General features: G+C 39.4%; 1 protein-coding gene across 6 annotated transcripts; it reads left to right on the top strand.

Annotated features, from left to right (window-relative positions):
- The first annotated feature begins 379 nt into the window (after positions 1 to 379).
- WSB1 (WD repeat and SOCS box containing 1) lies at positions 380 to 16,148 on the top strand. 6 transcript variants are annotated; one of them, XR_011523151.1, is made up of 10 exons: positions 380 to 758; positions 6,094 to 6,262; positions 7,224 to 7,492; positions 8,663 to 8,794; positions 10,450 to 10,550; positions 11,427 to 11,602; positions 12,799 to 12,971; positions 13,489 to 13,602; positions 14,627 to 14,734; positions 15,008 to 16,148. XR_011523151.1 is itself a non-coding variant. In XM_008522595.2 (9 exons), the coding sequence occupies exons 1-9, from the start codon at positions 719 to 721 to the stop codon at positions 15,165 to 15,167; spliced, it is 1,266 nt and encodes a 421-aa protein (XP_008520817.1). In that variant the 5' UTR covers positions 380 to 718; the 3' UTR covers positions 15,168 to 16,148. The 6 variants fall into 6 exon arrangements, 4 of the variants coding, with proteins under 4 accessions (XP_008520817.1, XP_008520819.1, XP_070416956.1 ...); XR_011523150.1 differs by having other exon boundaries at positions 11,427 to 12,971; XM_008522595.2 differs by lacking the exon at positions 11,427 to 11,602.
- The last annotated feature ends 171 nt before the right edge of the window (positions 16,149 to 16,319 follow it).

Consider the following 16,319-nt stretch of genomic DNA (forward strand, 5'->3'; position numbering starts at 1 on the left):
AGCACGTGCGGGCTGGGGAGGTGGCCAAGTCGACTTAAAAGCTGAAATGTCCTTTTTGTTCTTTTCGGTTCAGCCAGTTTAAATTCCATGCAATCTTTAAGCTGTGGGCTAACACGTATTATGCAAGTCTCTGCCTTTTCAAAGGCACTCAACTTCTAAATGCCACACTCACGGGCCGCCCGGGAAAACCAGATGGCGCTGAACCTAGTCGGCAGGTTCCTACCCAACGTCAGGCCCTCCCCCTCGGCCTCCTCGCTCTTCCTGCTCCCGGGGTCGGGCCCCCAGCCCACGCCCCCGCGCGCCCGGAGGGAGGGCGGGGCGCCCGGCCCAGGCCGTCACGTCCCGAGCGTCGGGAGGCGGGGCCTCGGTCGGTGACGTCATCAGACCCCGCCCCGCCTCCCTGATATCACCGGCGCCGCCCGCCATTTTGTCTCTAGTGTCTCGTTGGCCGTCGGCAGCGCGGTAGCAAGTGTCTTAGTCCGTTGGCGTGAAGCAGGGACCAGGGTCTATTGTCTGTATTTGACTCCATAGTTTGGTCCCAGGCCTTCCAGAGCTTTCCTGGGGCAGTCGGCCGAGGCCACCGCGACCGCCCCCGCCCCTCCCCTCCGTCCCCGGGACCGGGAGGGACCGAGTCCGTGTCACGCCCCTCCGCGCCTGCCGTTCCCTTCTGTGTCGTTGCGTCCGCATCGCGTCCCCGGAATCAGACGGTGCCCCATAGATGGCCAGCTTTCCCCTGAGGGTCAACGAGAAAGAGATCGGTGAGGAACGGGACGGGGGGTGCGGGGTGCTGGGGGGCGCGCGGGGGCTGCGGAGAGGCAGGGACTCCCGGGGGAGGCTCAGGAGGAAGCGTCTCTTGAGTTCGAGGGAAGGAGGGGCAGCCGGAGCCAAGCCCTGGAGCCGAGAGGAAGGAAGCGGCCCTGCGAGCGGCTGTCGCCGGAGGTGGATGGGATCGACATCGCTGCGGCACCTACTGTGCGCCTGGCACCGAGGGGCGCGGTGCGCGCATCTCAGGGTCGAGGGGTACCTGGGGCCCCAGTGACCGTGTGGCCAGGGCGGACACGCAGCCCTGGGGGCATCGAGTGGACAGGCGGGTGCTGGGCAAGTTTCGGGGACCCTAAGTTAACGATGGGAAGACTAAACTTCTGTGTTCTGAGCTGTAGTGAAAGGAGGGGTCCTCATATACCAACCACGCTTTAAAGAGAAATGCGACCGAAAAAGTGCGGTCAGCCTGGAAAAAGCAGTATTTTTAAAAAGGGTACGGCGGTAAGAAAGGCAGCAGTTCAGGGGAGGAAACGCAGCATTATCTTTCACACACATAGGAGCAGGGAGGAGCAGAGTGGTTGGGTGGAGTGACAGAAGAAAAGCTGTTGTAGGGAAGAGCAGTCTGTGAAAAGGCTGTCTGGAAGCTGGTTTCGTGCCAGCCCTGCCACGCCGAAGTCAGGGCTGTAGATGGGGAACGCTGTGCGTCCAGACCTACTCGGGCTCATTTGAAAGCATCTCACGTTATTTAAATCCTTTCTCTTAAGGTAAAGTAACTGGAACAACTTTTGGGGGAGGTGGGGGTGCTGTGCATTGATTGATATGCTTAGTAAACATTGAACTTATCAAGTCACCGTGTTAGACATCTTAAATATATACAATTTTTATTTTAAAAATGAAATACATTCAGCATCCAAAAAGACCCCCAAAACGGCCTAACACTGAACTTACTGTGTTTATTAAATGAAAATTGGAGGTGACTACTGAGCAGAGTCTGCATTTTCCTGTTCTTCAAGTAAATGTGTGCCTTTACTAAATACGTGGAGGAGATATTTCTAGAGAAAGGGAGAACTGAAGCAGGCAAAATGCCTTCTCCCCTGTAGGAGGTGAATTTTTATATCTAGAGACAGCTGTCTGAGATTTCTGCACTTTTGTTCTCTTAGGGATGATGTTGAATGGCTGGTCAGGAAGGGACTTTAATTCTGCTTTTAGTAACTTTTTTAAACATACAGAGAACACAGAATTCGTGTCCAATTTTTATTGTAACTGTCCTTTAAGACTAGTAAGTACCTCCTGAAGTGGAATGTGGAACTCAAAAGTTCTTATTCTCAGTCCAGTGGGGTTTTTTCCCTACTACGCAGTAATATTACAGATGGCTGATCTGCCTTTCATTTATCTGAGTTTTACCTCATCTTGATGAACCATTGAAAACTTTCCAGTCCTCCCATCTAAGGGACGGATAGAGCTTCTTAGCATACCTGCATAAGGTAGAACCATCCACTAAGTAACCTTTTTATTTTTAATTAAATTTTTTTTTTGCATATTTAGGTCTCTATTATTTCCTGAATATAGTATAAAGTTAACAGCTAAGTGCCAAATATCTATCCAAAAGGACTTTGGCATTTTCTAACCTTTTTTTGAACCTCAGTTTTTTGTTTCTCTTTTTTTTGTAGTATCATTTGGATACAAAGTTAAACGCTAACATCTCGTGTAGCTTTGTGTCTATCAGTAAGGCCTGACATTTCCCCTTTTTTCTTGAGTGTTAATTACTGGTGTTTGGTTTCTGAAGTATATACTGAAAGGAGAGGCAAGATGCTATGCATGACTACAGAAGTCTGTGACAGGGAGTTACTGCCGTGGGCTCCTGCCACAGATCCTCCCTTTGTAGTGATGAAATGCAGGGAAGAATGTGAAGGAGCTAAATCTGGTTTACTTGCTTCGGCAGTGACTCAGATGATGTGTTATTACCCCACAGAGATTAATGATGTAGCATTGTTTCTTATGGCCGATTTCCCAATGGCAGGCAGTTTTTCCCTTATATGGAGCTCATTAAATCATAGATTTCATAGGATACTAACATTAAATAGTTGCAGGTTATGTAATAAAGATTTAACTTAAAAAATTTTTTTCCAAAGCACTTCATTTTAAACCTCGCATTAGTTTATAATGTTGTAACCAGTAAGTATTTAAATGAGTGCTGAAATCATTTGACTGAAATGCAGAGGTCATTTGAAATGCCTGCTAGGCGTTTCACAAGGTACTTATTAGTACAATAGTTGTCACAGTATAACGTCTTAGGCGGTTCTTTAAATAGTAGCTCTGTTTCTTGAATTTCTCTAGAATAAATTAGCTAATTATTTTGTGGTCTTTGTTAGTTGAACCAGTTTTTTAGTTGTTAATTTATTGCCACCCTTTACACAAGAGTTTTGTGATTGTGGCCCAGGTAAACAAAGAAAAATACAGAGTGATCCTAAAATATAGACAAGAAATGAGTCTTCTTGGGGCGAGTTGACTTGTCTTGGTTATGCTTGCTAAAGGAGAGGTGAGTTCTAGTCTAATTTACCAGGTGTTTTGAAGTTGAATGCAAGGCCAGTCCTGTTTTTTTTTTTTTTTGGCTGAGGAAGATGCCCTGAGCTAACATCAGTTCCTGTCTTCCTCCTCTGTATATGAGGGTGACAGCCACGGCATGGCTGACAAGTGGTGTAGGTCCACACCTGGGATCCCAACCTGCGAACCCAGGCTGCCAAAACGAAGTGCACCAGACTTAACCACTATGCAGCAGGGCTGGCCCCCTGGTCCTCTATTTTCTGAGGTAGAAGTTACATAAGTATACTCATCTAGTTTAACCAAGGGCTTTCTAAGATAATGTTTGCATTTTACAGTTGAATTTTAAAAACCTCCTTTCCTTACTTTTGAACTTTGATTTTTGTCTCCTAAAATTTATAGATTTTGAAAGATAGATGTGGTTAAATAGAAACCCTAGTTAAAAAGATTTAGTCAGGGGTTGCAAATTCAGGGGCCAGGCACATAAAGTATCCTAGTGAAATGACCGTACAAGACTGGGCTTGGAGGGGTGTAAGAACCTGGAGCAGCAAGCCCTTTCAGAAGTCCTCTGTGTATTTAAAAAATCGTTCTGCGGGCATATGAGGGTCACTGGTTTGTGAATTTTGTATTAAGAAAGTCATGTTCCTGCCAGGTGAAGTTACTGTCACCTTTTTCTGTATTGGTACAAGTGGGGCAGGGGTAGGTGAGTGGTTCTGCTGCTTTGGTTAAACCACACCTAGAGTATTGCGTTTAGTTCCGGGTGCCACTTTTATGACGGCCATTACTAACTGGAGTTTATCCAGAAAAGTGTGATGAGGGTAAAGACGGAGAGTGGACTTGAAACCAGGTAATCTAAGGAATGATTGAAAGGTCTAGACATTTTAGCCAGTTGAAAAGATTTAGTTGCTGATGTCACGGCCATCTTCAATATAGGAATGTCGTATGAGAGCAGAATTAGGCTTATTCTCTTAGGCCAGAATCAGGACTGAGTGGGTGGAGTGGCAAGGAGGGAGATTTTAAGTCATCAAAAGGAAAATTTCTGACAATCTGAGCTGCACTAAAATAGGATAAGCCTTGTAACAGTGTTCGTATTTATGAATATCATAAAAAATAGGTCTCTGCTTTTGTTTGTTTTTTACTTTTTAAATTGTAGTTCGTTTGTTAATGTATCAAAGAATTGGGCAAGGGAGTATTTAAATCACTTAAGAACGGGAGCTTATGGGGGCTGCACCTTGGCCGAGTGGTTAAGTTCTCACACTCTGCTTCGTTGGCCCAGGATTTCGCCGGTTCGGATCCTGGGCGCGAACCTAGCACTGCTCATCAGGCCACGGTGAGGCGGCGTACCACATGCCACAACTAGAAGGACTCACAACTAAAAATACACAACTATGTACTGTGGGACTTTGGGGAGAAGGAAAAATAAAATCTTACCTGTCATGCCAGGTGGTACACCAGCTATTGATGGGGCGGAGCACACGTTGAAACTGGAAGTGACAATGAACTAGAACGTTCTGGGGGTTTATGTATATATCTCTGCTCTAGCAATAGGAGTATGAGTCCTTATTTGAACTGCAACACATAGATTATATTGAAGTTTGGTTGTTGGAAAGTTTAAGCCGAAATCATAAAAATACACTATAGAGTTAACCAGACAACCAACCAACCACAGAATAGATAATAGGGAAACTAAACCCACAATAACTTATAACTAAAAAGGAAGAATAGCAAAATTTGCCATCAAGACCAACCCAAGACAGCATTGGTAATACACTGGTAAAGAAGATCCTTTGCCAAAACTGAGGAAATTGCAGCTGAGTTTGCATGCATGCATGTTCAGTAGTGGCTTGTTGACCATGCTTCTTGTTAAATAAGGAAGAAAAATGCTCTGTATATACTGTTAATATGCCAGTTTTTGTTACATACTCTTAACTAAATTAAAAATACATGACAGTCCATTTTTTGGCCTTAAAAAACAAGAGAGTTACTTCCATGTTGGGTCAATTTGTGGCCCATTAGGAAGATGCTTGAGAACGACTACTCGAGAATCACGAATGTCACGCGTTTTAAAGCACTGGTTGGGAGGTTCGACTAGATAACCGTTAAGTCCTTTCAAGTTCTGAGGGTTTTGTGACACTTGTGACCTGGGCCTGAAAAAAATAAGAATGTTCTGTTTTTTTTTTTTTAATGAAGTCTAGCTGATATAGACCATTTTATAGTGCTTTCCTTTGAGTAATGTATTTTATAGTGGTTTATGGTTTTTGAAAACTACAAAACTTAATTTGGAAGATAACTTCAGTCTCTTGTATTTAAATGTTTGGTGAAAACATAAGGCAATGCAAAAGTCAGGACTTTAGTAATTGCTGACTCTAATTGATCATTATATTATTATTATTTGGCCATATCTTTTTACTGAAACTTTGTGAAAAAGCACTTGCTTGGGGAAATTTTAGGAAAATCACTTCACCAAAACTTGAAGATACAGCCATCCCTCGGTATCTGAGGGGGATTGGTCCCTTATGTACGGTGGTGAATAGGATGAATACAGTCGGTCCTCTGTCTGAGGTTTTCACATCTGCAGACATGGAAAGCCAACTGTAGCTATTATCATTAAGAGGTCTTTACACCACATATCTTCCCTCAAAGGGTAGAAAATAGAACTCATCATACCTTGTCTACATAGAAAAGGGAAAAAACTCGGTGGAGTTGAGTGAGTCCCAAAGTAATAGGGAGACAGTCTCAAATTCATTGTTGGTTACATATGACATCCTGTATTTTTATTTTTTCTTTTAGTGAGATCACGTACTATAGGTGAACTTTTAGCTCCAGTAGCTCCTTTTGACAAGAAATGTGGTCGTGAAAATTGGACTGTTGCTTTTGCTCCAGATGGTTCTTACTTTGCTTGGTCACAAGGACATCGTACGGTAAAGCTTGTTCCGTGGTCCCAGTGCCTTAAGAACTTGTAAGACTCTTTTTCTTTTTTCTATTTTGTATCTGTTTGTGGCATTTATTGTTTTCTCTCCGTGGAGTAATAAGATTTTGATATTTAAGCTTTTCCTTTGTAGACTGTCGTAAATGTATTTTAATCATAAGATGAATAGATTTATTGGAAAATTTGTGGGAAGAATTATCTAGCCTTATGCATTATGGAACACTTTCTCAGATACTTTTGTGTCTTTAAGTTTTTCTGTGTATTAAAAGGGAGATTAATTGTGCCTTGTTGGTGTATGTATTGAGTTGTGCCAGGATAGGTGACCTTTGTTATGTGACGCTTTTTGGATTTCACAATAATTTATTAGCTAACAGTGGTGCGTTGATCACATAATTACTTTTTATGCACTTACAGTCCCCTCTGGTTGGGGTTGATTGAGTTTGAATGTTTATTGAAAGTTTTTCCAAAATGTAACATATACTGAATTTAATCTTTCCCTGCTTTGTGTGTCTGGTTGACCTTCGTGGTTATGTTCGCTGTTGTCTTTATTGCATATTACTTTAAGCCTAGAAAGTATGGGAAGCTACTGATTACTATGGGTTTTTTTAAAGGTAATTTTCTGCTGTCAGCTTCACAATATCTTAAGTTATTGGGGTGTTTTTTGATGCTTGTTTATTCTTCTTTTAGGTTGATTAAAGGAATCCTAATTGATATAGTGGTTTTGAGGAAAATTTTGAAACAAATAAAAGTTGCTTTATTGTTGGGCTTATTCTCTTTCTCAGCCACTGAGAATTTCTTTTGATCTGAATTTATTTAGTCATGCCCTCATAGCTAATAGCTACTTTTCCCCTTTCCATCTATAGGATTCTGTTGTTACTCAGCATCGCTATAATAATACTGAGGTTACTTTAACAAACATTTATCACTATTATCCACAGGAGTCCAGAATAAATAACAACTAGATTTCAATCTGACCTTTTTTTCCCCCCAGTCTCTTGCATGGCACCAAGAATATTACGAATTCAAGCAGTTTGAGATTGTCAAGACAAAATAGCGATGGTGGTCAGAAAAATAAGCCTCGTGAACATATTATAGACTGTGGCGATATAGTCTGGAGTCTTGCTTTTGGATCTTCGGTTCCAGAAAAACAGAGTCGCTGTGTAAATATAGAATGGCATCGATTCCGATTTGGACAAGATCAGCTCCTCCTTGCCACAGGGTTAAACAATGGGCGTATCAAAATATGGGATGTATATACAGGTACGGAGTTAGTAGTTTTAAAAGCAAACCTACTGATTTTGTGCTGCAGGGCATTGCTCATGGGTACTAGAATATGTGATATGAGGATTTTAATTTCTGAAAAGAAAGAATTGGTGCTATGAATGTATCTTTATAATTGGCCTGCATAGCATCTTCAGCTCATGGTTTTAATTTAGGAAAATAGAGTTCACACTGCTTGATCACTCTTCAGAGAATAGTACAGCAGGAAGGGCATGTCTGAGGAATGTTTAGTTAATTATCGCTTACAAACTCGTAATTTAGGCTATGACTCAGGGAGCAAGGTGTTTTCTCATATACTTTTCCAATGATTGATAGCTTAGAGGCTTTCAAGGCAAATCTGTTTCTCAACAATCATTATCTAATCTTTGGAAGGTTTTAATGACATTTTATCTAAAGTTTAACTAGATAGGTTGAGAAGTTAAATTCTTTGGGCAATTAAAAGTAAATGTGTTGTTCACTAGCTAACACAGTTTCTGACTGATAGTATGTCCTCAAAACTTTGAAGGATTTTTAAAAATAACCATTAAAACATGTACATTAGAACACAGCAAGTGATACTAACATTGAGTAGGGATAATGAGTCAGTAAATTTGATTGGATTCTCGAAAAAAATTTAAGGTCAGCACATAGATTTTCATAGAAAACAAATCTCTTACAGTCTTAGATGAATAAAGTACACTTTTTCACTGAGATTGTCTGAAAATTTAGGTTGTTGTGGGATAACATGTATCTTTAGGGGAGTTTGATAGTTCATTAGTAATCTTAGACCAAGGAAAAGAAAGGAAAAATTTGATTTTGTATTTTCAAATCAGACTATACAAAGATTAAAAAATGATAATTTTTCTTGATGGTAAATAAACTTCATCCAGGGGTTTGCTTACATTCCACAAATTTCTTTTTAATTTTTTAAATAAATTTCGGCTTTGCTATCTTGGAAATAATTCATTTTAAATCAATGTAAATGGTGAACCTTTAAGGGTAATAGTAAAAGCACTAATAAACACTTGGTAGACTAAGGAGGTGCCCAAGTATTTCTAGTCTTTTTTTTTCTTCTTCTTTTTTTTTTATGGTGAGGGACCCTATTTTTAAAAATTGAAGCTGATAAAAAGTATTAACATTGTCTTTTTTTCCCCCTGCCATTGCATTTAGGAAAACTCCTCCTTAACTTGGTAGATCATACTGAAGTGGTCAGAGATTTAACTTTTGCTCCAGATGGGAGCTTAATCCTAGTGTCTGCTTCAAGAGACAAAAGTCTGAGAGTGTGGGACCTGAAGGATGATGGTATGTCCTTTTTCCAGGCCGTGAAATAAGAATCGGTTTTTTGATATTGCTACTGTGAGGCATTGGGATCATCTGGGGCTTTTGGCTTTAAAGAGGGCATATGATCAGTTTCCTTTTCTCTGCTTAATCCTTTGGTCCCTTTCTCTGTATAGATCAGACAAAACCGTAAATGTGACCCAGAACAGGAGCCAGCTGTTACTCTAAGTAAACAATCTGATGTTATTCGGAAACCAGCCACACAGATCCGTATCAGTTATGTGAGGACAAAATCTGGATCAATTTTAGGGTTTATATGAACTGATCTGTGTTCGTTTATTTCCTTTATCTTAGGGAGGATTATTAACCTCTTTCATTTGCTTCATGAAAATTTAGGTAGATTTTGAAGTAACAAACAGATACAACTTTGTGATCTAATGAAATTTAGGTTAAAACATGATTTATACTCCAGAATTCATAACATGTAAATGGTAATAAGCATAATAATAAGTTGGGTAGATTAAGTAAGAAATTATTTTGTAAAAAGTAAGAGATCTGCCCTCTAATTTAATAGTAAGGTGTGTCAGTGTCAAGTACTCAGCTTTTTGTGAAACCTTGATAATTGTGGTGCTTAAAAAGTTTTGGCGAGTCTCCCTTGTTTTGGAGGACCAGAGATGAGCATCTCTTCCCCCTTCTTAGCCTCTAATGACAGAATTTACAGTTTTAACTAAAACCTTCTATTTAAATAAGATCTGCTGGTACTCTCACAGCCTCAAGCTTGCAGATGGACAGGCTTGCTTAGAGGTAATGTGGCTGAAATTGAAGGTAGTAGGAAACGGAACCCTCAGATTTGGAGCCTTGTTCCAGCTGACGGTCAGTACCCATTGCCTGATAAAACAGTGCTGATATTACCAGAGCATGAGGTGTCTGCTGCATTTTCTCAGTTCTCTTCTGAGTGCTCAGCTGTTGAGGGGTGAGAGGATCCCAACAGTTAAAACAGTCTGATTATTTCCTTTTGCATATCAAATGGTGCTTGCTTATCTCAACATATTTTCGGTTGTGTGCATGTTTTAAGAATGTAGACTCAGTAAAATGTAAGCTCCGAGAGAGAAGGGACTTTGTCTTAGTCACAGTTGTCTCCTCAGTGCCTGGCATGTAGTGGGCTTTCAGTAAGTATTTGTAAAACTGAGTGCAGTATACTTAAGCATAATTGTGTGCTTTGGGTATAATGCACAGAGCTTTTGGAGTGGAATCTAGGTTACCAAGAAAGGAAGGAGGATGAAAAGGCGTTTTGAAGATGTTCATCAGTCTCAACATTGTGGTGTTTCAGCTCCTTCATTGCAGTTGAAGAGGATTAGACTACAAGAGTTCTTATCTTCTCTAGATGAAGGGTCAGCAGACCTTTTCTTAAAGGGCCAGATGGTGAATATTGTAGGCTTGTGGATCTTGCCACTTCTGCCAGAGTTACTGTGCCGTTGTACAGCATAACCAAATGGGCACGATTGTGTTCCACTAAAACTTTAGTTAAAAAAATAGGCAGCTGGGATAGATTGCCAGCCCTTGGTATAGGTCACTCCCTGCTGCTGTAGAAGTGTGTGCTTCTGTGATTCTGCCATTTTTGAAAAGCTGCTCATTTGAAATGGATTCTAGGATTAACGCTGGTATTTCTTTTTGTTCAGGAAACATGATGAAAGTATTGAGGGGCCATCAGAACTGGGTATACAGCTGTGCATTCTCTCCTGACTCTTCTATGCTGTGTTCAGTGGGAGCCAGTAAAGCAGTATGTGTCAAAGTTCTTGTACATTCATTGTGAATTGAATATAATGTGTGCATAATCATTTTAAATCTAAGTAACCTATTAAGTCTGTGCTCGGTGTCTTGAATATCTTAAATGTTTTATTTCATGATGGGGGAGAATTTGCATGAGGAAACTTAAATAAATGTAGTCACTGATTGTGAGGTGAGAAATTGGGTTGCTTTCAGTTAGAGATAATATTCATAAATTAAGGGGTATGTCAAATTTATTTGTTCTAAGATCTAGGAAAGTTTATGTGCCATAAAAGAGATGTAGTCCAAATGTTAAGACATTCCCTTGCTAATTATTTTCTTCTCTGTTGTTCTATTTTTTTGTCCAGTTTGCTGTTTAAAAAGTTTTGAGTCCCAGCTGGTCCTGGACATTTAACTGAAAAAAGTAACAAAAATCTAATAATAAAAATAGCACTCATGTATGTCCTAGAGTGAACGATAGATGAAATTTGATATGGTCTGTCTTGCATAGTGTAACTGTAGGTAAATGAGGGATAGAGTGACTCTTAAGAGGGCTGTGCTTATTGATGAACTCTCTTTAGGCTGTCTGCCAGCTCCGAGTTAGTATAGTACAGTATAGAGCTTCTGCTAGTTTCAGATATTTATGAAAATGGTTGAAATCCAAATACATGTGATGATCACAATACACTTTAATAGGGGGTGGGGGGCTGGTTAAAATGCATTTTATTTAGCCAAGAAATATGTTAAAATGATAGTTGCAAATGTTGGAAATTTAGAAGAAAATATTCAGTTTAGTTCTTTAAAAATCATAAGAAGAACAAAGCTAGATGTTGACATTGCTATTTTAGGCTGTGTGTTTTCCATATGCTTCTTGCTTTCCCTGTCACAGGTGGTGGCAGCAATATTGGTGTGATTGAGGTTATGCTGGCACCACTCGCACACAGGCGCACAATGGTGTTAGCTGGGCAGAAAGAGTGGCATCTCTGGCTACCGGGCTGGGGGCGACCTTTACCATAGGATGAAGTAACCTTGCATTCGGCTGCAAGGTGTACTGTACGTACACAGGTGCTGGTCGATGTCCACTTTCTGCTTTTCTTTCTTTCTTTTTTTCTTTTTTAAAATAACTTCCCCCACAGTGAAACCTACTGACTCCTCCGAGTAAATTGATCTTCCAGTCTGACGGAATTGGGAGTCTGACACATGAAACCAATTTAATGTAATGTAATTGGCTTTCAGATGGTTTCTCTGTGCTGTTTTTTGGAATTCTTTGAGATGCTAGAGATACCTTAAGTCTTTGTTCCAATTTAAAATTTGTACTTATTTTTCTTTGGAAATAATATATTGTGTCTGTGCAGAAAATAAGTAGCAAAAAGGATTGCTTTACTCCAAGAGGAGGAGAATTGTCTTATTAGGATTGTTATAAACCTCCAAGCGCACATTTAATATAACAGACTGAAGTAAACATTGGAATCCTATTTAGAGCCCTTCTGCACAGTCTCACTACTGATCTTTAGACTCGATAACTGTATGTGAACTTGTACTAAAGTAATTTAAATGTTTTATACTTAAAATGACTAATGATTGTGGTCAGTTTGGGAAAAGTAAGATTGGCAAATCTTGATTCACAGAAATGTTAATTGTATGATTTTCGTAAATTAGCATTTTCATTTTGTAATGTGGTTTAAGATCCTTGTTGTTTGCCAAAGATATTTCATTTGGCTGTGAAAATTCTCTTTGCTTGCAGTATCTGTTTCTCTTCCTAGGCTCACGTTGGTGACCCAAGCCTATTGTAAACAAGTGATTATCTCAAAGGGAGATGCCAATGGAGTAACAATTTGTTAACCTTACATTTTCTGTCTGTATATTTTTTAAAAATTTTGGTAGTTTCTGGAAAAAAAAAAGAAGGGGGTTTGTAGTACTTAACCCTATTTATTTCTGTATATTTTAATTAAGTAGTTTTTGGAATAAATGGATTCAGTATAACTTTGTGGTTAAATTGCATTGCCTTTTTATGTTTAGGCTTATTTTTTAATTAACATTTAACAGAAATATTTGAAATAGAATTTGCATGTCTACTTTAATTAACTTAAAGATTGATTTTTAATCTGACTATGACACTGAGCATATTCTTTTAATTATTCATAATTTATAATGTTTAATTTAATATAATCTTAATTAAATTTAGCAGTTTTAGTTTAAGATGTGCCATTTTGTCCTCTGTGTGTCCGAATGAAGCTATAACATTTGCCTTTTTATTGCAGGTTTTCCTTTGGAATATGGATAAATATACCATGATCCGGAAACTAGAAGGACATCACCATGATGTTGTAGCTTGTGACTTTTCTCCTGATGGAGCATTACTGGCTACTGCATCTTATGATACTCGAGTGTATATCTGGGATCCGCATACTGGAGGCATTCTGATGGAATTTGGGTGGGTGCAGCATGAATTATTTTAGTCTGCCTTCCTCTCTGGCTGTCAGTATAGCTTTAAGAAGTTCCGTGAATGATGAGAATCATCAGCATGTGAGACCTGAAATCTCAGTCTGTCATGAATTAGAATTGCAGGATTATTTAAGCCCTCGGATAATGCAAAGCTCTAGTGATAAATTCTAAAAATAAATTTGACTCCCTTGAGACAGATCTTGTTATTTAAACAGTACATGATTCTGTAGAAATGGTAATTATATTTAGAGTTTCATGTTTGGGGAAAGATGGTTAAAACTAAAATGACTCAATCTTACTGTCTTAAACCACGTTGTAAAAAGGAGATCAGTGATTTTTTTAAGGTCCCTTCCATGTGATTTGAATCTATCAGGTCTACTCAGTCTTCTCAGTTATGTTCGATAAGGCCACTCTAAACATTATTCAAAGACAGACGTACTTTATAGCTGGATACTTTAGTTTCTTGAAGTGTCTCATTTCCACTGATAACACGTATTTGACCTCAGGCACCTGTTTCCCCCACCTACTCCAATATTTGCCGGAGGAGCAAATGACCGATGGGTACGATCTGTATCTTTTAGTCATGATGGACTGCATGTTGCAAGCCTTGCTGATGATAAGTAAGTGTGTAAATTACAGCTTGACCTGTTTATTATTGTCTTTTAAAGATTTCCTTTCATCCTTCTACTTAATGAAAACATTCTCAAGGCTTAAAAAAAAAAAAAGCCTTTCTTCCATTGGGGTTTGACTGTCTCTCTAGACAGGACCTTGGGAGATGTTGTGTCTTAAAGAACATTGCCTGGGTGATGTCCCTGTAAACTAGAGATCATCCGTGCCATTTCCTGTGTTCCTTGTTCAGGCAAGCTGGGTAGAGTTTTAATTAGCTTTTAGCTCAGTGCAGATATTTTTTCCAGTAATATCTTACAAAGGTTGAAGCAGAAGGACATTTTCACGGTGAAATAAATGGTAAAAACAATAATTTGTATCCACCACAATAGAGACTAGAAGATGGAATGCCAGAGAAGTGAGATATGCTGCTTACTGTTAAGAAGCAGAAACTAGGTGCAGCCACTCCATTTTCTCACGCTTTTGTCATACAATGTGCATGGATATAGCAGTAAGCAATTTGGTCACCTCAGTTTAGAAAGGCACTCATTATCATCTTTCCAGAATGTGAGCAAATGTACAAAGAGAGTTCTTTTTTATTTGCTAGCAATCACTGTTTTCCTGTTTGCTCAGATAGATTCTGAACATCAGTTCTCTGCTGTTTGTAGACACTCTGCCTAGGTGAAAAGGCTTTATAAATGTCCTGGAAAGAGTAAAACAGATCAGATGCTGATTGGGTTTTAAGTGTAAGAAACTAAGGAGAAAGCTTCCGGTTGTGAGCATTGTAGATCTGGACACTGGGAAGGGAAGGCTGCCATGCATTACATAGTCTCTTGAGTTGATCCAAATTAGCGGTTGGTATAGACTATAAAATATTTTATAAAATAAGTTTACAGTAATCACTCGCTGCAGCGATTTGTTTGTATGTGTATTTCGTGGTGACTCAGAACAGAGTGGCATTTCTTTCTGAATTTTATAATTTGCTTTTATCTTAAATTTCTTACTGGATACTCACTGGACAATTTATTTCCTTTCCAGAATGGTGAGGTTCTGGAGAATTGACGAGGATTATCCTGTGCAAGTCGCACCTTTGAGCAATGGTCTTTGCTGTGCCTTTTCTACTGATGGCAGTGTTTTAGCTGCTGGGTAAATCAATTTTTCTCTTTTCTTTAAGCAATTTAAGGTAGCTTTTAGTCAAAGCAGGCAGTATTTTATTGTCAATAAATCTTCCATAAGGGCTCTTTATACTACTATAACTTTATCATAGAGGAGATCATTGGTTAGGTCTCCTTAATTAGGTTTTCATTTGCGGCTCGTGACTCTAATACTCCGCCTTAGATGATAGTTATTTGAGCTGCAGGATGTTGAAATACGTGTACTTGGGTGACTGAACTTGCAGGTTTTTTTCTTTCTGTTTAGGACACATGATGGAAGTGTGTATTTTTGGGCAACTCCGAGGCAAGTCCCTAGCCTTCAACATTTATGTCGCATGTCAATCCGGAGAGTGATGCCCACCCAAGAAGTCCAGGAGCTGCCAATTCCTTCCAAAGTTGTGGAGTTTCTCTCCTATCGTATTTAGAGGGTCTGCCTTCCCTGCTGGGAGGGGCTGACAGCACCCTTTACACAAACCTCAAGCTTTACTGACTTCAAGTATCTGTTCTTCAAGGTTTAAAAGATTTATTTAATTTGATACATTCTTGTATTGCATTTTGATCAGTTGAGCTTTTAAAATATTATTTATAGACTATAGGAGAAATATTTCTGAACATATGAAATGTACATTTATAACTGTGAAAACATATACATACCTGTATATATATTTAGATGTAAGCTGCTGTGTGTTGAATGGCCCCTCGTTTTGCTTTTCTAATTTTTAGTGCTGCCGTGTGTATATTGCTTCAGTAGAGACACAGTGTGTGTCTTTGCTGTAGGGAGGAAGGAATCGTTCTTTACTCTGGGACACTGAGTTGGATGGTAGATGTTGACTGAAGAGAACTGAATTGCCTCATCCAAGATGTGTATGTTGGGAGGCTCAGACATCTGACCTGCTAGTAAGACACGGTTTTTGTATAGGGAAGGGATTTTGTTTTCTTTAGGAATGGCATCTGAGAGGTAGAGTTTGAATGTGACATCATTAAATAAAAAACAGAGCCAGGATATAACTAGAAAAAGGGTGTCTCCCCCCCACCCCCTCACTACTGCTGCGGGCCTTAATTTTGGAAAGCAGCTTGTTACTTTAACCCCTGTGGTATAAAGTATTATAAACTTTTAGTCAATTTGAAAAATCCACCTACTGTATTATTGCTAAATATTTTGTTGTTTGTACTAAGGGACGATTATTTCAAGACCATGTTTTTTTGCGCGTTTCTTTTTACATGTATCCTGTGTTTCTGTAGGGGATAATATTGGTGACTTGCCAAAGAGAAGCCATACAGCATGTCTGCTTTTGCCTTCTGTTGTTTTTCTCACCTGCAGATACTAAGAATGTATGCATTATGTAAAATGCTTGATTATATATTTTTGTTGAGTTTTTTAATTAAAGACTTGTAAAAAAAAAAAAGCCATCATCGCAAATGTTTCTTAACTATGTTGGAGGGCTTAATGTTTTTGTCTGTCGCCATAAGATTGATGGAGCACCGCCAGCAAAGTAAGCGGGAAGGGTGGTGAAGAAAGAGCACAGCATGGGGGAGCTGCCCCAGAGCTGATAGTAATGCGTGCAACGACTTTTACA

The sequence above is a fragment of the Equus przewalskii genome, chromosome 10, assembly GCF_037783145.1.
Source record: "Equus przewalskii isolate Varuska chromosome 10, EquPr2, whole genome shotgun sequence".
In the NCBI taxonomy this organism is placed as follows: domain Eukaryota; kingdom Metazoa; phylum Chordata; class Mammalia; order Perissodactyla; family Equidae; genus Equus; species Equus przewalskii.